Source organism: Sylvia atricapilla, chromosome 7 (genome assembly GCF_009819655.1).
Source record: "Sylvia atricapilla isolate bSylAtr1 chromosome 7, bSylAtr1.pri, whole genome shotgun sequence".
Classification (NCBI taxonomy): Eukaryota; Metazoa; Chordata; class Aves; order Passeriformes; family Sylviidae; genus Sylvia; species Sylvia atricapilla.
The window spans coordinates 9,947,117-9,968,780 of NC_089146.1; the positions used below are offsets into that span (position 1 = coordinate 9,947,117).

Genomic DNA, 21,664 nt, shown 5'->3' on the forward strand with positions numbered 1-21,664 from the left:
GGGGAAATGGTCGGGTGACACCACCAGCACACACTGCTCCCTGACAGCTCCTCAGCAGTTGCCATCACATGTTGCACACGTGCTGCATGAGCAGCAGCAGTGCCTACCTGAGCAACATGACAAGGTCTGCATCACTGGATAAACGCACCAGCCCAGGTGTTCCCTCTGTCCGGATGAACTGGATCTTCTCCCTGCGTAAGCGAAAAAAAAAGCTTTCAAAATACCTTTTGCAAATAAGGCATCCATGTGTACCACAGCAATAAGAAAAAGTACAGAGTATGTCAAAAACCTCTGGGTTATGCTTTTCCCTACTTTTTTTCCTTGCCACACCAAGTCCATGTGAGCACTGAAATCTTAGAACCAAAAAGCTAATTTGTTCTGAGGAAGGATGCTCCCATTGCCCTCATGCCTTCAGTGCTCATGCTCCTGGCAGGGTTAGGGTTAGACCACTTCACTTTACATCAGTGCCCAAATGGCAAAGCTGGAGGAAACAAATGGTGGATTACAAAATACATCTTAGCATTCCAGAAACCAGAAGGACATTTTCTGGGTTAAATAATATATGCAGCCTTCCAAAGGAATGCAATCCATGACTTCCTGGGTTTATCAGCGAGAGTTGTGATTTCAGTGATATTTTTAAAATATATATTTCTTTTACCTTCTCTTAAGATATAAATTCTATTTAATGTATAACAGGTGCCTTTGCCTGAAGCCTTCTACATTATTAAGCAGCCTTTCAGTTTTACCTGCAGTGTATTTGAAGAAGATTTATTCTTGGCAACATGCCTAATAAAGATATGATAAGTATAATGTTCTCACTCTACCATGAAACCTCTGAACAGCAATTTTCTACATGTAGTATAATTTCATTCTATATTTTATTAGACTCTCAATTTCTTATCTCGTCTTTCTTTAAGGAAATGAGAAATTATTTTAGACATAAAATATCAGAAATATTTTCAAATTATCTTTGTTCTCTTCCACTGGCCAAATACTGATTTTTCCTTCTCACCTTTTGATATAGTTTAATAATTACAATAACATTAATAACAATAATAATAATTAATATAATTGTAATTCTACTTAAACTGCATCGAGGTCCTCAAAGGAAGAGATTACTGGCAGTTGGATTAATTAACACTATTAAAAAAAATTAGACAGTAAGTTCATACTGAAGTATTTCAGTTAGGTCACAATTTATCAAGTGTTACAGCAATGAGTTGTTTAGTCTCACAATGTGTCAAACAGACATGGATTCCAATAATTTGCTAAAACTGGGGTCTTAAAAGACTAACCAGGAAAAATAAAACTGGGATCTTTATAAAAGTGAAAATGTTACTGAAGCATCAGCTTTAGAAGGATATAGGAGAGGTGTAATGGAAGATGATTTTCCTTAATCAAATTACTAACTTCAAACACTAAAATAAAAATTAAACCATTCAGCTTAACAGAATAGCTTTTCTGACCAACCCCATTCAATGTAAAATAAAACTATGTTCATTTAAATACCCAGTCATTCTGCTGAAACAAGTCAGTTAAGGCACAGATCTATCTTTGGTCTCCTTCCAAAGTAAATGTGCAGAAGGATGTATAATTTCAAGCAAATGAGGTGCAGAAGATAGTATCTTTTATCCTCTGATCTTCCATTTTTATTCTGAAACCCATCTGTTCTTGAGAAAGTCTCAGTTTGTGGGAAATGATGAATCTATAACCAGGAAGCAAGGTTCTACTAGAAGCAGAATCAGGGAATACCAACAAGCCTTGTGTGCAATTTGAACTCTAATTTGCTAAAAAACCCACAACACACATGAAGGAAATTACACCAATTGTTATCAGACTAAAGGAAAAAGAACATGAAGCAATAAAACTACAAGCAAACAGAAATTGTTTGTATACTACTTCCCAGCAGGTTTCAAACCAAGCCTGGTGGGACAAACTTGCCTATAGTGATTTGGGTTTTGACATGCTGTAGATTTCCACTGTATTTTCTAGAGAGCTTGTATTCTGCTAGTATGTTGTTTCAGGTTTGGCAGGCAGGATTTCTTTAGAAGGTAAACCACATCTTTAACACAGAAATCACATGACAAAAATTGTTATACTACACATGGGGAAACTGCAAAACAGGACAGCTTGTTGAATTTTGGGAACTTGCAGGACACAGAGGAAAAGGGCTCAATAAGCAACACAGAACAGAAAAAAAAATGAGTACCAGTGGTGGCTGCCATGGCAGCCAGTGTGGGTAGGCCTCTGGAACACAGCACTGCATGGGAGAGACTGCCAACAATCAAACCAGCATTTTTAAAATTTAGTGTCCAAGGAAGAATAGATACATTCATTTCAGTTCTGGTCACTACTATCCAAGTTGCCAGTGTTTCCATTTCCAAGTCTAGACGTGTGAGGGAGGTGTAACAGCCACACAACAAAGACCATCCTTCCTCAGATCTTGTTGCACTGTGCAAAAATCTGTAGCTATCCCATTTTGTAAATTTTGGAGAGATATTGACAATTCTGACTCCAATGAGGAGGTCAGGACAGCCTTTCTGCAAATGTGCTTTGTGAAGATAAGGACAACCCCAAACGCCACTCTGCCTCATGCTCCCAGCTGTACACATACCCAAATGAATGGGCACATTTGCTGTGCCATCCAGCTGTCTTGGCACATTAGGAAGACATCAGCAAATCTCTTATGCCAGTTGTTCCAAACATTTTCTTGTAGGTACCTTTATTTGATAATAAAACATTACCTCTGTTCTCCTCAACCTTGTTACAAGCTGTTACACAGATATACAGTAAACAACTATTTTCCACAGCTTTACGAATATGTTTGAATGCACCAGAAGTCTACAATCTGTTGTGTTCCACTGTTAATTAATGAAAGTAGCTAATTGTAATTAGCATTTCTTACTGGAATGGGAATAGCAAACTTCATTCATTTTCTTACCTGAGTGAATGATTCCTGGTAAGATCTGGTTGACGCTCTTGTAGAATTTCAAAGATATTGGGCTGCCGCAAAAATGCAACTATCTTGTCATTGTAAGCTGAAAACATTAACAAAAATAACATGCTGAAACAAGGTGATCCCAAAACAAAGGATGCCATTCCTTCTGAGTCTTCAATAATAATGACATAATTCACCCTCACAGTTCTAAGTTTAGAAGTATTGGGTTAATAATTTTGTATGTAAGGCTACCAATTGCATTGTCTTGTAAGGAATATGCTTCTTGATTATGAACCAAATCTCATTGTGAAATATCCTTTCCACTGCTAACAGCCATAATTCAATATCAATTTCTATTATATTTTAGCACTCACACTCTTAGCTATGGTCAAACCAGAATATTTATTGTTAGAATAAAGTTGCAGGGACCTTGGTTTTTACTGCACTGAAATGTATTCTCAAACAATAAGCAGCCATTGGAAACACCCGTATCAAATCCTCATTACTGGCTGAGCCTGCGAAGCATGCACACCATGTCCATGGCAAGGGGGAGGATTTAAATGGACAGAGGTTTTCAAGTAAACATGCCACAGTACAAAGAGCCAGTTATAGTTAATCGGATTAATTTATCTTGATTTAGCACAATGTGACAGCTGTTAGATTTAATAAGCTAAATTCTGTACGTGGTGGCACAGAAGTCAGTAACTCTGTGTGTATGTAACTGAGAACAGAAGTTAAGCTAATGACTAATTGCAAGCTGATTAACACTCTCTGTAATTCTGCCAAAACAGATGCTCAGAACTTGTGAAAAAAGAAAAAAAAAGAAAAAAAAAAAAAAGTTAAAAATCACTGGGAATACATGGAGCCCAATCAAGACCCAATCTGACTCCCTGGCTTCAGTTCATCCTGCGAGCACACAGAGTATGTGAGCTAGGGAACTAAAACACATCTGTCATTTGGTTCTGCACACTTCCAGCTCTGAAGGTTCCAAATGAACAGTGAGGAAATGCTGATGGACAGAACAAATGGTGCCTTCAACCCATCCCAAGTGAATGGAAACCCCAGCAGTGCACGGCACCATGACCCCTCAGGGATGGGGAGCTCCTCTGAGCAGAGGCTGCATGCTGACATACCCACTGGAACCACATCCTGGTACTGAGCTCTGCTGACTGTGTTAAATGTGCTGGATGGTCTTGGCAAAACTGGGGGTCCTGAATGACGGGAGTCCTCTCCGACCTGAAAACGTGCAAGTAACCACAGTGAGTGTCTCTGTGCCAGCACATGCACTCAGGCACAGAACAGTCAGAATTTATACAGCTTAAAACCAGGTATGTACATCAAGGCTTTGCTTATCATCCCCAGTAACCACTGCAGCAGGAAGCAGCTGTGTTCTTAGGACAGGTACTAGCAAAACATTTTTTAGCATTTTGGGCCCATTAATAGGAAGAACCAAAATGGATGCAAAATTTACTACTATTTTTAAATTGTCTCATTCTGAAAAGAGACCAAAAAAATTAAAACTAGGATACCTTTCTTAATTTTGTAATTTAATTTTGTCTTTTGTAACTCATGGACACCCTTATCTATATGAAGCATTTTGGAAACCAAATTTTGCTCCTTCATTAGCACCTCTATTACCTCTGTGCATGAATGGAGTTTCCCTAAATTTGAAGTGAAAAAAAGTCTGTGGCTGAAGCCTCAAAGGAGAATAAAGAAATGAGTTCACATTCAGGCAAGAGCAACAAGTCCAAAATTGGTAAAAACATGGCTCCTAGAATAATTCAGAAACACTGTTCTGTTTTTTTTGTATTTACCTTCTGGGCTTAAAAAAATTGCACTGTGAATTTTTTGGGTAGAACCACAATATAAAACTGTTCTTAGAGGCATTTGTTATGTCAGGGCTGTTTATGCTGCAGTTTACTGTGTGATGAGGTTTCAGGCATTTCTCAGTATTGAGTATTTTATCTCTATAATACATTTGGTCAACCTCTTTTTCATCCTGCTGGACCTCTTTGTTTACTTCTCCATTTATCTGCCTACATGTAATGGCTAGCATGTGAACTGCACTCCCAAGCTTCAAAGATCTCTAAAATATCTAACTGCAAAAGACCAAATTATAAAAGGTTGCTTTTAAATCCAATCTCTAAAATCACAAAGCAGCAAAAGTCCCAAGATATCTCCCAAGACCTTTTTGCTCTCTCATAATATTCTTTTAGAAAAATGAAGAATTATTTCCTGTTAGGCAATGTGCTGGAAAAGGAATGCCATTATTATTAGCTCCAGCTTCACACTGCAGTTCAGCTTCAGCTAAAAAGGCATTCCTTACACTGGTTCATGTTTGCTTTAGAGCATCCCTCTGTAAAAACTGGGTCAGTGGCTTCAAAACATCAAAGTTCATGGCAAGTTAAAGCTAAAGAAAGCATTTTGATTTTTTTTTCATTAAGGACTTATCTTTTGCAATAATGTACAGTTCCTTTAAGCAAAAGCTTAAAAATAGGGGGGAAAATGCAAATATGCAATATGCAATACATAAGCCCCAAAGTGCAGAGGAAAAACTGGTGTTCAGGTTCATACATATGCAAAAAGAACATCATTGCATCATTAATCCTAGAATGGTAACACTGTATTGAATTGCTATGCTTGAGATTCCTATCTGGGATTATACTTCAATTCAAGTTACAATTATAACAATATCAAGGAAGCACTCCTAAAATTGCATGTAAACACATAGTTTAAGGAACTTCATCTGTCTAGATGGAGTGGAAAATTTTGACAGGTAAGCAGCACTATGGAATAGATATGATAATTTCTTGTTGGATAAACTATACTCATTTTGAAGCATTGACAACTTCAGCAGCATGGTTGCCACAAATACCTGTTTTAAGTGCAGAGCTACTGGATGCTGTAAAGAGAGATAATTTGGGTGCATATTGGGTAAAGTCAAGAAAAAAAAGTATTTCTGCTATGTTATAAACCACAACAGAATTACTTGCTTTACCCTATTCAAGATTTAAATAGTTGAAATACATGAAGGCACTTGTAGCTTTCTTGCCTTATAGAGACATCACCAAATTGATGGAAAATGCTATTTAAAACCATTTGCAAAATATACCTGACACTAGAAGGGGGCTGACTAAACCATGTTCACACAGGATGTGAGAAGATATGCAGCCAGAGCTGTGGCACTTGCTGCAGCTCAGTGGAAGGTCTGTTAGAGAAGTGGCAGACAAGATTCATCTTTGCTGTGAAACAGAGGTCTGGCAGACCTTCATCTGCCACAAGACTGAGCTAAGAAAAGGATAAATCAGAGCATTTCTCTTGCTATTATGAATTGTATTATCTTTAATTCCTAGCATGCAATAGCTCTCTCCTGAAAAGGTAACCTGCAGCCAACAGAGGTTTTTAAATAAAGTACAACTGAAGTCCAAGTCACTGCACATACACAGGGTTACAAGTGTAAAGAAGTGACAACAAGAATATGGGGACAGCCAGTGAAAATGGTACATGACAACATAACAAAATAGCATTTTCCACGTATTTCTGACCAGAAAGTAGAGATAAAATACATATCCAAAGGCATATAACAGTCTGAAAAAGCTATGTGTGGTATGATTTTTTTATACCTCATGATAAAGTTGCAAAACTAGATGTATAGTCACACATGCATCTTTTCCCCCCTCTTATTTTTCACAGTTGTGTATGAACACACTCGGCAGACACCACGCCGGACAATCCACATTTTGTGAGTGAAAGACTGGATAGAGGAATCAGTAATCTGTAATCAGATGCTCCCCTGTGGTTAAGTGGGGTTACTGCGGACTCAAAATAAGAAAAACTCTGTATTTTTCCTCTGAATTCATACATGTAAAAAGCATCAGCGGCTAGCACAAAAACCAAGAAATCCTTACAGATGACTGCTGCACTGTTAGAGAAGAGCCATGCTCCTCCCCACAGGGAACGGCGTGGAGGAGGAGGGTGTCCGGAGGCCCCACTCACCTCCCCAGCGCTGTGGCTGCGCTGCCGGGTCAGGTGCTGCCGGTGCACCAGGGCGCTGGTGGGCCGGCTGCTCTGCAGGGGCAGCCGCGGGTCGATGAACGTCGTGGTGCGCGAGTTGTGGTCGACGAAGAAAGCCTGCGGAGGGACAGGGAGCACCGCGTTCATCACCGATACTCTGTTAATTATCTCTGAGGTTAATGCCTGTCGGGGATCTAGGTTTCATTCAGTCAGGAGGGGCTGTGGGAAATCTGTTGCTGTGGCTTGCATTTGCCTTCTGCAGAAGGAGGATAACACTCCTCCATCCCATCGAAGGGATGAATTGTTTAATGCCTTACTTTGCTCGTGTCTATAAAGTCCTTTGAAATTCTCATCTGACAAGCATCCGAAGTGGGAAACTTTATTATGACTGACAAGAAGAGAAGACTTGAATATCTAATAAAAGTAATCCTGTTGTAGTCTCCTTTTCATGCCCTTATAAGCATCTAAAAAGGTGTCATTAAGTGGCAAACCCATTACCTTTTGTGAAGTATTTACCATATAATTATGAAGACAATTGCCTGTATATAAGCTTGCATCCAGTGATGAAATATGATTACAGACCAGCAGGTATTTTTGCCATATTCCTGCTACAGCTATTCTAAGTTCACTGACCTTTTTTCTAAAAACCAAAATAAAATGCAAAAAAACCCCAAAAAACCCTAAAGCACCCTTCCAAACAAAAAAGACCTCTGAAAACCAAAAGAAAGGTCAGCCAAGAACACAAAGATGATGGCAACAAAAAATTTAAATCAGACAATTGATGAGAACAACCACATATTGTCCAGTCAACCATTTGCTGAAAACAAGGTCACAGGAACATGTATACTGGAAAATTAAAACCTTCTAAAATTCTACCCAATTTGAACCAAAAAGGTTTCTAAGCCCTGAAATTTAAACTTTTTGCAGCACCACTGTTGCACTTGGAAACCACCACTATTCTATTTCAACACACTCCACATTTTCTGTCACAATACTGGAAACATGTGGAAGTGGCAAAAAAAAAAAAATCTTTGTTTTGAGCAGGAGAATTACAGGAAAGTGACATCTGGTTCGAGTAATCAAAGAATCTGGACCAGCAGAGAGGTGGTCAGGCACTGAGGGAGCCATTTCTGTATTTGGCTACCCGTGAGGTACTTGACCACAGTTCCACAAACAATTTATTCCTGTGGTGTCAGCAAAAGAAACATTCTCATCTTTCCCCCTCCTGACCACTTGTTTCATCCCCTGTGTGCCCTTCCTGCCTTGTGCTGGCACATGTGTTTTCGTAGCCATGCAGTGAACCCATCAAGGGAGCTGGTCCAGGCTAAAATTACTCTCCTTTTGTCCCTCTCCCTGCTGGCTCCTCTAACCTCAATCAGCTCACCAGGGATGAGAGGAGAGCAGAGCAGAACCACTCTTCTGGCAGCAACACCAGCTTCTAGTATTCATGGAATCATTGTTTCAGACTGCTTGGGAAAACCAGGCCAGAGAAAACGCAGTTCTTCTGACTGCTGTGAAGGTAGGCAGACAAACCAGTGTGTCATGCTATACAGCAACTAAATGCCATTATGGACTGTGATGGGGGAAAATGTTCATACTTCCATTTCATAAGGAAGGAGAAGCATATGGAGAGATCCACAGACCTGCAACTGTGGCAGTTCTGGAGCAAAAAGTGCTCCAGGAAACAGCACCAAGCTCCTACAGCCCCTGTACCTGTAGCTTGTGTTTACAAGGAAGGAATCCCATCACCTGAGCAGTAAAATCCCTGCTATGACCACCTGACATAGTCACAGATATGCAAGTGAAATTGTTTCACAGTTCAAACACTATAAAGTGTATTCCAAAAAGGAAATTTTAATTGCTACATCTGAGCCTGATGCAGGACTTGTTTACCTTTACAAACAATGATGCCACCCTGCAGTGCAAGTATACAGATTAGAGAATACAAAACCAGTGAGAAAGAATGAAAACCATAATGAAATTTATATTTGGGGCTTGGCAGATTACTGGAAGAGACTGCTGGAACAGCCAGTCTTTCTGAAAATTTTGCTCCTGATTGGTAAGATCTACCTACTTTACTAGCAAGTGGTTAGTTTGGGGTTTTCTTAAGTCCTCCTATTTTATCTAGTCTGTGTACATTTATAAGATGTAAAGCACTTTCAGCAAAACACAGGTTGATTTCATTAAGTCAACACCATACTGTAAATCACTTATTAAAAAAATCCTGATTCAATATAGAAGGTAGTACCACCTAGAGCTGCACCACTCAGTACTGAGTTAATGCAGCACTCTAGTACTGCATGCAGTGTTCCACAGCATTCTATTTAAATAACAACTCAGTTTAGACATGAAGATAAAGACAATCAGACCTTATTAAATATGTATGGTTGCAGGCCAGCAAGTAGTAGCCTACTTTAAAACAAAACATAAATTAGCACTTTGAAGCTTTGGTGAAGATAACCATTGGAGCTTCAATGCTTTGGGCTAATGTGGCCACTGGCACACATCTCAAAATACAGTGTGGTTGACAGTCTCCTTTCAAAAAAATTCCTTTCATAACTCCTGCCTAGCTATAATCCATAAATCTACAATGCTTGAAGAGACTGACATAAAATAGGTAGTGCCAAAACTATATTTAACCCATTAAATACAACTAGTTGCCTTAGTTATTCCTTCACTTAAAATCTGTGAAGCTTGCTAACATACCTTTTCTTCCCATTGAAGACTTCAGTAATCAATTGCTATGATTTCTTTAGTTGTAGACAGAAAAACCAAAAATGTCCTCTAATAACTGCCTATGTATTTGCACATCTTGCAGAGATCTAATTAAAAAGCACAAGGACTTGGATCTGGCTTTAAGATTTGGATGTGCTTACACGCACTGCAGAAATGAACTTATTTGTACCATGTCTGCATACACACGGACACAGCAAGGCAGAATCTCAAAGTTCAGCTCAGGGGCCTATTAAACCTATATAAATGCTTCCTGCTACCACACTTTCTAATGGCTTTCTGCCTCCCTGTGGTTGGTGACTGATGAAGGATCATCTGTAATGTCCATCAGAAGCGACACTGTAGTCACACCAGACCTTTTAGGGAAGACTGCATGATATTCTCTGCTGTAGGGGATACACAGAGGAGCCAAAGAGGAGCGGGCAGCTGGGTTTTGCTGTGCTGCTCTGGAGGGAGTTCAGAGGTGGGCAGTCCCCAGCTGACCTTGGAAGACAGCCCACGAAGAGGACAGGCAGGCAGCACCCCACTGCCATGGGGGAGTGAAAACATCACTACTCAGCACAGCACCAGGGCCAGGACCATCACTGTGCCTCGTGAGCAAGAGCACCAAGCTCCCACTGTGATATACTTGAAAAAATAAAGGAGAACCTCTTCTCAACAGGGAAGAGTAGTTAAGGAAAGGAAACATAATTATATATTGTGTAATATATACTTATACTACATATGGCTAAGTTCTACTTGCTTCTCTATAGGTTTATGCTTTAATAAAGGCAGTTTTCCATGGTCTTGCCAGGTACTGGCCATGGTCTCTCTCGAGTGCTGAACAGGCTTTTCCATCCACTGGCCACAAGTGGCACTTGTGACACAGACAATTCAACACCGTGAAAATGAGCAATACTAAGACTAACTCAAAGTTAAGAAATCCCAGTAAGAATTTATTCAGTGCTTCCTCTTCTTGATTAATACTGTGGTAGCATTGATGTTACCAAACACCATCCCAGAAATCCAAAAAGTCTAACCCTCTCTATGGAGGACGTATTAAAGAAAATTGAAAATTGCCCTATTCTTCAGGAGAAAACTGGCCTCTGTAGAACTGAGCAGAACAAGAATGACTTATAACAGAAAACAGCGAGGCAAAGAACATTAGTAGAATTGCACGTTCCTAATTGTGTGTCTAATGAAAAAACAAAGTGCTTTTCAGAGTTAAACTAATCTAAAAAACAACCCTCAAGCATTTTTACCCTTCAGTTTAGAATTGTCTAATCTTTGCAGGCATCAAGGTTATTATTTATAAGGACTCTCACAGCTAACCATATTGAGAGTGATAAATCTAAGAACCAAGAAGCTAAATATGCCAGTAAACCTAATGAACTGATAAGCCTTACCACTGCCTCACATGCTAATCACAGCCTATTTTTCACCCTCCTGTTTTCTACAAAAATTACAACATTCTAGATACTGAGGATGCACTAGCTTAAGGTTACAATAAAATTTACATTGCAACTAAAAAAGTGATATCAAAGTATTTTTTTAGGAAATTGAAAATTGATACCTGCTTAAAAAAAATCAGTGAGACTTGCAACTATTTAAGATCTCTAATACCTCTTAAGGACACCTACTCCATACCACCTCTTTCCTTCAAAGGAAAACTCAATCCCCAGAGTGATCCTCCCTGGAGCTGTCCCAGACGATCTGTTTTACCTCGAGTACATCCATCTGAAGTCAGAAACTGATGAGCACAAGGCCTCCTCAGCCCTGTGGAGTTACCTTGCCCTGATGGTCGTGTTTCATCTCCCAACCCCTGGGCAGCTCCAGCTGTTTGTTGGCAAACATGTTGAGGAAGCCCACCAGATCCCGGTTGTGCTGGTAGCGCTCGAAGTGGTGGGTGTCCCGCCGGACTTTGGTGATCATGTGCTTCAGACACGTGTTGTTTGTAAACATGCGGTAGGCACTCTGAGAAACACACAACAGCAAAGGCTTTCCAAAGAGAAAACTGCTCTCACCACAACAAACAACCCTGTTCATTGTAAGGGGGCCTGCAGAAGAAGAGTTACTCAGTCCATTGCTTCTCCTTACACTGTAAATCCCATTACACAAGGAACCACTGTAGGGGGGACCTATGCAAAAAGAAGCATTGAAGAACAGGCAAAAAAGGAAAAGATATATATTAAGATGGTTTTCTGTTTAGTGTGACCTCTAATATACTTTGATATAAACCAGGCAATCTGGGGGAAACAAATATTGCCATTAAGCAGGAAGGTCTTTCTCAGAATTGTGTCTCACCTTGTGCAAAGCCCAGTAAGTAAGCTATTGCTTCCATAAACAAATAATTTTGTATCGTAAGAAAGATGAAGAATCAAGTGGAAAATAAAAATTGTTATCACAGGGCTAGGATGGCTCTGATAGCCAAATAATTTGAGAGGATAATGATGAGTGAATCTAGCCTCCCTATGTACTACCAATATCTTACCATCAAACACTGAGCAGTATATTTGTACACAAAACAACAGCATTTATAAGCACATATTTATGAAAGCCTTTGAGCTGTAGCCACCATACTCACAGGGTTAGAATGCAGCACTGTAAAGAACTCTGGGCTGATAAGGAATTTCACAGGGGGAGACTGGAGCAATAAAGTAAGTCTGGATCTGGAGGTAGAGTGAGGCAGCACATTCTCTCTTCGAAAATCTAAGAGCAAATAAATGACAAAGACTTCCAGCAGTTACTACCAACACATCCCTGCAAACAACTATATTGATGTGAATCACATAAGCAAGCAATAAGTACACAATTATTTCAGGTTTACTGAGGGTTGTCCACATGAGTGTACCCAAATTTCTTCTAATATAACACTGAAGTTTCTGAAAATATTACAATTTTAGTTTAATAACATTTCCTTGTGGCTTTTGGTAAACAGTCATAAAAAAAAAAAAAAGAAAATCACATCAATTATTTGGGTTACCAAGTTTGTGCCTGTTTATAAGATGCAAGAAAGTCCCCTGGGCATGTCTGCACCGCTATACTGTAGCTGTATGCAGGTAAGTTATTTTTTTAAATGCTAAGTAATGGATATAAATGTCATTGTCCACTTATAAATGTTTCATTCCTTCTTGAAAAACAAACAGTAAATCTGCCATTACCACAGCCCCAGTCTTGGTACAGTATTGAAGCAGCTTATGTAAGTAAGAATCAGGTTGCCAAGGAAGTACCTTTCAAATTTCAACTTCCAATAAACATTTGTGTCTTCTCCTAGCAACTACAGAAGTGCCCTGATTTTTCTTCAGTACCAGGAAGGAAGAGAAAATATACTGAGTGGTGTTTGCTACAATGTCAAAACTGTTGCCCCCAATTCTCTTTGAAGATATGTGGAAGCATATTTTTAATGTAAATGAAAAAACTGCAAGTTCAGATTTGGTCTTCAGTGATATTACACTAAAATGTGTGCTGCCATCTACATTTCAGTTTCTTTCTTTTTTACACATTGCAGTATGTGCACACTGCTCCATCAAATGAATATTAACCATGTAGGCCACAGCTATCAGGGATATAAAAGATCATAGCACACAAGCAACACAAGCAGAAAGGCAGTGAATGAGACTCTAAACTGAAGGAAAAGTAAGAAGAAATAACAAAAGAGGAGGATAACAAAGGTAAAATTCTAAGTATGCACAGGTAAATATGGAAAAAGGGAATGGAGAGAATAAACACATTAAAGGAAACCAGGAAGTGAGAGAGCAACTGGTAAAATAAATAAACAAGAGGATTTTTAGAAACATTGCTTAAACAATAGACCTCACGCTGTCCCACATGGAGCACGTCATGAATGGGGTGAAGGCACAGTGGCACAAAGGCTCCTGAAGCTGTGCCTGAATACTTGGGCTGGGAGTGTCTTGCAGACACAGCCACGCACTGAAGTGTCTTGCAGACACAGCCACGCACTGAAGTTTTATGTGAACTCTGCACTGGTACAAAACTTGGGTGTACACCAGGCAACTCTCACACCCCAGAAGATGCTGTGACTTGCTGCAGGTAATTCCTCTGACATAGTCTGGGCAATCTGGAAACCAGAAGGGGTCACCAGGTGGATTTTTATTGCAGTTTGAGGCTTATGAATTTGGTTTATGAAAAGTTTATTCAGCTGAATTTGCTCAAAGCTGATTTGTGTACAGCCCAAACCATCTGGCTGCACATTCACAAAGATAGCAAAGGAAATGGTTACAACAGAAATGAAGACTACAAGTAATAAAAGGGAAACACTTGGGTAAATCTCAAGTTCTACAATTACTTGAAACTCAAAAATGGGTGGCATTGCTTGCATATCAGATTAATTTAGGAGAGACTTTTGTAAGAGTACATCATGAGCGGCTAGAAACAAAGCCAAAGCACATGACGCCACACAGCTGTGTAAGGGACTGGATGGATAACAAATTTTATAAATGTGTTAGTAAATTTTTAATAGGAAGATGACCAAGGAGAAAACTGCTTAGTGAAAGAAAAAAGGTAGTGATATTCAGAACTCAAAAAAGGGTTGTCTTCCTATCTTCATTGCAAAGGTTAACACTGGCCAGACTATCAGAAGAGTGAAAAAAATGGAGGTGAGAGAGAGCAGGTTAAAGATTGTGGTGCAAATTAAAGGTTTTCAAAGCCTTTAGGTCAGGTGACATGCACTGGAACAGGCAGGAAACAAGGTGGAGCAATTGCTGAGGCATTGGTGGCTCTTTCAGAGGTCTGAAGGAGTTCACAGAGGGAATGGGATAAATGCTCTAAGAATCCACCAAGATGTTTTGCTATGATCTCTCTGGGTCTGGCCCTACTCATTATTTCTACTAACAACTGGATAGGGAAGACAAAACTGGCTCCAATCAGTAGATTGTGCAGGACTTGGGCAGATGGATAGATAAGATTCAAAACCACGGGGGCACATTAGAAAAGTACAAAGATCTGTGTGCAGGTAGGGATAATCAACTCACAAAGACCAGATGAAAAGAGACATTTGTGCCAAAGTTCTGCACACAAAGATCAGGACCTGATCAAAGACCGAACACTGGTTAGTGTCAAACTACTAAAAAAACACCAAGCAACAAAACCAACCAAAAACCAAACCTTTGGCAGGAATGTAAAAGCAGTGTTTATGTAAGACACTTCCACAACCTCTTCAGTACAGCAGAGTCATAGCTTTACTTGATTTTCTGAAATATTCTTCAGAAGCTGAACACCAACTCAAGACAATCCTGAGAAGGCCAAAAAACTAATTTGAGACCTAAAACTGGAAGTCAGAAATAAAGACTAGGAAGCAATGGGTTTAAGGGTATGTTTTAAGAAGAATGATGAGTCAATTGTCTAAAAAAGTTCAAGAATGTCCCTTGAGTGGAGAATATAAGAACACATGAGACAGCACTTGGCAAGTATGGCCTAGGAACATCTCATCCAATCTATCTACAGAGATGCAGTCAATGACTGCCTGAATCCCTTTCTAGTTCTACATTCTACTATTTCAATTGCATTAGCATAGTCAAAATATTTGTAAGTCAGACCACACAATTTTATATTTTTTCACTGCAAATGTCCTGCTTTCTAAACCAGTCTGGTACTGACAGAAAAGTGCTCTGAATCTCACAATCTTCTCTTCAGCATATTGAGCAGGCTGAGTCATAACCCTCAAAACTAGACAGCAATGAAAACAAATGGCTTCATTTTCACACAGACTTTCAGAGGAAGAAGTTAGGGTTTGCCTTATGTATTCTCACTAAACCACCTATGAGATGAGTGCTTCCTTCTTTGGAGAAGGGGAAAAAAAACTTTTTTAACCTGAATTAGAATGGTGAAATTCAGCTTCTTCTGCAGCTCCATCCACAGCATTTGCGTGCTCTTCAGACCTGTCATTTGTCATTGTTCTTCGGATGCTCTGGTACCTAGGGTTGGAAAACTGGACTTTACATATAGTATATGGTAACTGTGACCCAATCCTGGCTCTGAGGGAGCCTACCCATATTTTCTGACGTGTAGGTTAATATATACTGACCTCTGATTTCTGCATTAATAGCCTTTTGAATTTCTGACAACCATTATCACATAGCTTAAGATCACAGGTGGAACACAAAAGCCCTGGAACTCACATGCAAACTAACAGCAACAGCCACATAAAAATAACCACATAAGGCCAGCTGGGGGAGCAGCTGTGGCCTTGTCTCCATGTATATAAGATGCAAGAATGTCTTGCATGGTGAATGCAGCTTTGCAAGCACAGAGAATTCACAAGCACCAAGAGTAGTTCTTACCGACGATTCAGCTGTTCCATCTGCTGGATGGAGTTTGACCTCTGGAGAATCTGTGGGGCTGGGGGAGCTGTGGGTCGCTGCCATGTTGTTGTCCTGTTCACGTGGTCCACGTAAAAAATCCGCCCGTGGCTGTCAATGCGAGCCTCCCAGTCTAAGGAGCAATGAAATACTGTCAGCTATGGAGGGCCGGGGGTTAATCATTGATTTCTTTGGCCTCTGTCACTTTTGTAACCCTACCTATTGTTTCAGGTGTCAATAATAATTACTACTACGACACAGACATAGACATATGTATATAAAAAATACACATCTATGCAGAAACAGACATGCCCGATTTTTAGACACTTGCAACTACAGAAAATGTGCAAACCATTTAGCACATCAGTTGAAAGACAGTCTTTGAGAGCTCAGGTGTCTAGATGAGACTATCTATACTGTAGGTCTAAGTGAAAGTAGTATCTGCTGATAAAATAAAAACACTCAAGTTTTTAAACCAGAGTTTGTAAACAAAACAAAACACCTAATTATTCCAGGAAGAACAGAATTTTTCATTGGAGAAAAAAACCCAAAGTAACAAAAAAACCCCAAAAAACCCTCAAATCATTTACATTTGTGAATTGATTATCCTGCTAATTGTCAAACCCTAAACCACTGTATAAGGTGGGATTTTTCTTGTTGTGGTTATGCCCAATTCTGACAGAGTCATCACTTCTGTAATATGCTCTTGCAGAAGAAAGCCACTTTTTCCTGCATTTAATTTTAAATACACAAGTTTAAACACTTGGGCATTGGCTTCCAAAGTAAAGCATCTGCATCAGCACTGTGATGGACAAAGCTGTCTTCTGCTATGTTCCTATATTCCATCAAATCACTGGTAGTCAAATGTGTTACAAATAGCTTGCTGAATTGCAAAATTGTCATTGATCGAGATTTCATGATCAAGCTTTGTCAGTTTTTCCCCAGGAATGTAGGAACTGGAGCATATTATTGCACATTATAGGCAGAAATAAAAGATAAATATTTAAATTCTTTCTCTTGTTCTTTAACTTGACCTAACACAAGACTGAAATACACATATTTTTCTTCTATACTTTCAAAATTCTGGTGAAATAACGAACTGAATATAACCCAAATTAAAAAGAAATTACAGTTTACAGCTCAAAATCATATTCTTAATATTTTCTCTACGTTTTCAGAATTAAAATATTAAATCTGTCACACATCTGAAAGCAGAGCTTTGGAGAAAAAAAATGAATCTAGGCAATGACTAGTAGACTTTATTAATATTAGCAAATGATTTATTTACATAGAGATTGTATTAGGCTTTGACTGTAAAGGAGTGGTGTGTACATGCATCATGCCATGCTTGACTGTGCAGAAACCCAGCAAATGTCAGAAATGTTAAAATACTGCACAGCCAAAGCTTTTCCCACTAACATTTCAGCAGTTTTTCCAAGTAGTTATTGTAGTGTATAGTTTTCTTCTGAAACAACAGAACTGGACCAGCTATCTCTGTGCATTTCTGAAATATTTGTCTCCCAGACACGATTTTGTAAAATGTAGAACTGGTATAATAGGGTGGCAGTTAATTAACTCAAAGATCAGAAGATTAATCCGATTATAACAGAACCAGCAGGGAACACAACCATATCATCATCCTGACTTTCCACACACAGTTGTATCTGTGTTCTGCTATCAGGCTCCTTCCAGTTACTTGCTCCAATTACAGGGCAAACACAGTCCCATACCATACTGGGAAATAGGAATCTATTCATTTTGCACTAAATATCTTAATTCCTTTAAAGTATCAGAGCGCTGCACACAGACTTCAGTGGGTCTGAATTTACTTTTTTTTTTTTTTTTTTTTTCATATTTGGTTTAAAGCAATGCTTGCCTATCAGCTCTGTACCTTTTTTGGGGGAGAGGGGGGGTCCTTTCTTTGAATACCTAGTACTGAGTAGATTTTCATTTCTCAAAGGTTAAGCAAGTTAATAAATTCAATAATTGAGAGCAACATATTTTTCATATGCATGAGAGAAATTACAATTCATTTCTTTGTTAAAGCTCATGTAACTTGCCTAATGTCCAGGTTTATTTTAATATCAAATCTTCACTCTGCCTCAAAAAATGCAAGGAAAGCACAGACACCTTTAAGTTAATCTGCAGATATAAAGGACATTGTATGTTCCTTTGTAAAACATTACCACACAAGAACTATTCAGAGATTACAGAGTGCCTGACACCTCGCAGTGCCTCACAAGCACCATCACTCCATCTCCTGCCCCTGTGCCCTGCACACAGGAAAGGCAGCACTGTCTCTGCACGAGTGACACTCAGCAGGTCTGTGTGCACCAGGTGTAATAATCACAACAACAACACCGGACTCAGCCATCATCACTCCTCACTTCCAGCTTCTCAGCTGTCCATTCTCAGTTCTCCCATTCAAAAAGGAAATGTAATGAACTCTCAGTACTGAGGCACAGGCAGCTCATCCCCCAATTAAAGCATGGAGAAGCTCACTTGGTGGCAGAGCCTCATCCACTCTCTGGTACCGGCTAACGTCCTGGCGCACCGAAGGCAGGGACCTCAAGGGCTGATGGCCGTTGGCAGGAGAACCTGGAATCAAAACACACACAAATTATTTTTTTTAGTCAATGTAGGAAAGCCCTAGAGTTGCCTCTCAACTGAGCAAGCTGTGTTAAAGCTTCTGCAGGACTACGAGATTTCAGGACATATCTAACAGTCATCTGCTCTTGGGGCCAAAATAAGTTATGCTGACAGTTCTAGACAAGTGATTCCTCTGGGATGTCCTGGCCCTGGAAACATCACCTCTGGGATGTGCTGCATCCATCTGTGAGCAGCCAGAACCAGAGCATGGAAACAACCTGAGCCTGAGCCATACCCCAGGACAAAGCTCCACCTGGCCTCATCCAAAACCTTAAGAGTGGGAGGTGTGTCCTTCCTTGCTGCAGCCAAACTGATCTGAAAAAACATGATGCAATCTGACACCTAATAAAGAGAATCCTAAATATCCAGAAAATGCTGTAAAATATTGACAGCATTTGAAATAAACACCAAAATTATTATTTCCAAGTCAACAACCCGTTCATGAAAAGAATAAATTATTACTTATATAGAGCTCTTGGTATGCTATGAAAAAGATGCATTCAGAAACCCACTTGATTGGATACATTTCAGTCCCTGAAGAAACTGAACAGATAATCCATTATTAAAGTTGCTTGGAAACAATCCATAAGGGACACATTTCTATTTTCAGTGATTTTTGTGAGACAGAAAATTCTCAACTGTTAAAATAATTTTAAAACCGGTAAGAGTTTTACAGTGTTAACTTGGGTAACACATTCTTCTCCTCCCAAGGTTCCAATGTGCTAGGATCCATCTGGACAGAGAAGGAACTGGAAAAAGGAAGATAAAGAGCCTGAAGCTGAGCAAAAAATTATTGTTTTTCTTTTCCCTTTTCTTTTGATTACCCTTATGTTTTAATGCAAATATAAAATATTCAAAAGAAAAGAGCCAAATAGAAATTCTATTTTGCATCTCATACTTTTAGGGAGTTTTGTCCCTCATCACCATTTTCATTAGTGAGCAGGGTAATACTGTGGAATTCTCTCCTCCTCTTCATCCTCCTCACTCCTCTCTCAAGAATTAAAATGCATTCAATTTTAAAAGAAACACATTTAAGATATTTCAGGTTTGGATTTTTCATTAAATCAAAAACACCCAAGAGCCTCTCGAAGAAAGAAAGAAATTCAAAGGAACAAGAAAAAAAAATCCTGAAAGATAACGAAATCGAGGAATTCACGATCTTTGTTTTCAGATGCAGTAAGGTCGCTCCAGACAGCGCCTCCTGCAGTTGTTACCTCCAGTAGCCCCTTCAAGCTGTGCTGTGGCACCCTCACAAGCTGCCTGGGCTCCTTCAATTTCTTCATCCTGAGACTGGCTCTGGGCAGCTGCTGCCTGCAGGCTTCTCCTCCTTTGCCAGATTTCTTCTGCCTCCTCTTGGTCTTGCAGTTCACCCGCCTCAGCCTCCTGCGCCTCCTCCCGAGGTAACTGTACCGCGGGCAGAGAACCAGCGGCGCCCGCAGAGTCCTGTGCTCCGGCACCCGGCTCCGCCGCAGCCGCCTCGGGGGCACAGGCTGCCTCCTCTTCCTCCTGGGAAGAGAAGGCGGGGGTCTCGGGAAACCTGGCGCTCTCGCAGGAGGAGCAGCGCATTTCCACGGAGGAGCGCCGCACGGTCGCGCTCTCGTTGCAGGAGCTGTCGGCGCCCTCGGCGTCGCTCTCGCCCTCGGGCCGGGTGCTGGCCTCGCTGACGCTCTCGGTGCGAGCGGGGTCGCTCTGCTCCGTCTCTGACGACAGCTGGGAAGGCTCGGAGCCTTGGTCAATGGACTCCGTTTCGCTGACGCCCCTCCTGCTGCCACCCGCGGCCTCAGCGGCTCCCGTGTCCGCGCCGCCGGGAGGCTGCTCTGCCTCCGCAGGGGCGCAGGACTCGCTGCCGGCCTCCTGTGCCGGGGCCTCAGCCTGAGAACCCTGCAGGCTTTCGCCGCCTTCCTCGGGAGCGGGAAGCTCCGGGAGAGAATCTTGCTGGTCGTCAGTTGACGGCAAAGGAGCATCGGAGGCTGAAACCCTTTCAGTCTCTACAGGCCCTGGCATTACCTGATCTGATGAGGAACTTACTTCGTTTCTTTCAACATTCCTGGTAGCACCATTAAGCATTACTAAACCACCATCGTCTTCCAAAGATGGAAAACCCAGGTCTTGATGCAGCTCGTGCTCCTCTTCGTCTGAGTCAATGTGAAGCATAGCATTAAGTCTTGTGTCGGTAGGGAAGCTACTCCTCAGTTTTGGGGAGGCTCCTCGTGGACGGTCACCGCAGGCTGATGTCCCTGGTCTGGGATGGTTATTGTGTTCTATTGCATCGAGATAGTCATTTAGCGAGTCCTGGCGCCCTCTGGGAGGGGATGATCTTGAAGCACCAGAGGTCAGCTCATCCTGGTCTGTCTCCAGAGTCCTACTAGTCCTTAAAGAGTGTCTCAGGATTGTGTCTCCAGAAGATTCCTCAAAGACTGGGCCATTGGAACACACCGTGGATGTATCGTGATGTCCGGCTGGCATGTCCTCATCATCAGAGGGGCTCCCCAAGTCTCCATTTACAGAGTTGGTTCCTAGCAAAGTGCCAACTGTTTCTGGTGAAGCATCTGCAGAGACAGGAAGACTGAATGTGAAACACAGAGCAGTAACAACACATAGTTCATTCTACTTTAATTATATAAAAATACACATCCTCCAAGATGCTTGCTTACTTCAATCAGAAAACTAATGGAAGAAACTTCAATCAAAATAACAGAGGCGTCTACAGTGTTAGCACAGCATTCACAGAATTTTCTCTGTATAAGTCTATACTCATTTGTAGGATACAGAAAAACTAAGAGGTGGGCAGTATGACTTCAAAGGATTCCCATTTTGCTTTCAAAAGACAGAGCACTGTCAAACATAAAATTAGAATCATAAGCAGATTCATTTAGAATCCATCCAAGAAAATCCAGAACAATATCCTAAGTGTTGGTGGTTTTGGAACTGCCATCTCCAAGGCATACCTGCCATATATAAATTTTGAATCCCAATAGAAAAAAATCTGTAGTAGGGGGACCACACATGAATGAGAAAGAATATTATGTCTCAA

General features: G+C 40.6%; 1 protein-coding gene across 3 annotated transcripts in view; it reads right to left on the reverse strand.

The window, feature by feature from the left end:
• HECW2 (HECT, C2 and WW domain containing E3 ubiquitin protein ligase 2) overlaps positions 1–21,664 on the reverse strand; it is a 98,504-nt gene that overhangs the window by 26,670 nt on the left and 50,170 nt on the right. For all 3 annotated transcript variants that reach the window (XM_066322552.1, XM_066322553.1, XM_066322554.1), the window contains 10 exons: positions 19,845–21,179; positions 18,484–18,579; positions 15,964–16,114; positions 15,494–15,597; positions 12,249–12,373; positions 11,453–11,638; positions 6,935–7,069; positions 4,072–4,174; positions 2,942–3,038; positions 108–191 (listed from right to left, as the gene is read on the reverse strand). In XM_066322552.1, the coding sequence (XP_066178649.1) occupies positions 108–191; positions 2,942–3,038; positions 4,072–4,174; positions 6,935–7,069; positions 11,453–11,638; positions 12,249–12,373; positions 15,494–15,597; positions 15,964–16,114; positions 18,484–18,579; positions 19,845–21,179 (2,416 nt within the window). The remainder of the gene's footprint in view (positions 1–107; positions 192–2,941; positions 3,039–4,071; positions 4,175–6,934; positions 7,070–11,452; positions 11,639–12,248; positions 12,374–15,493; positions 15,598–15,963; positions 16,115–18,483; positions 18,580–19,844; positions 21,180–21,664) is intronic.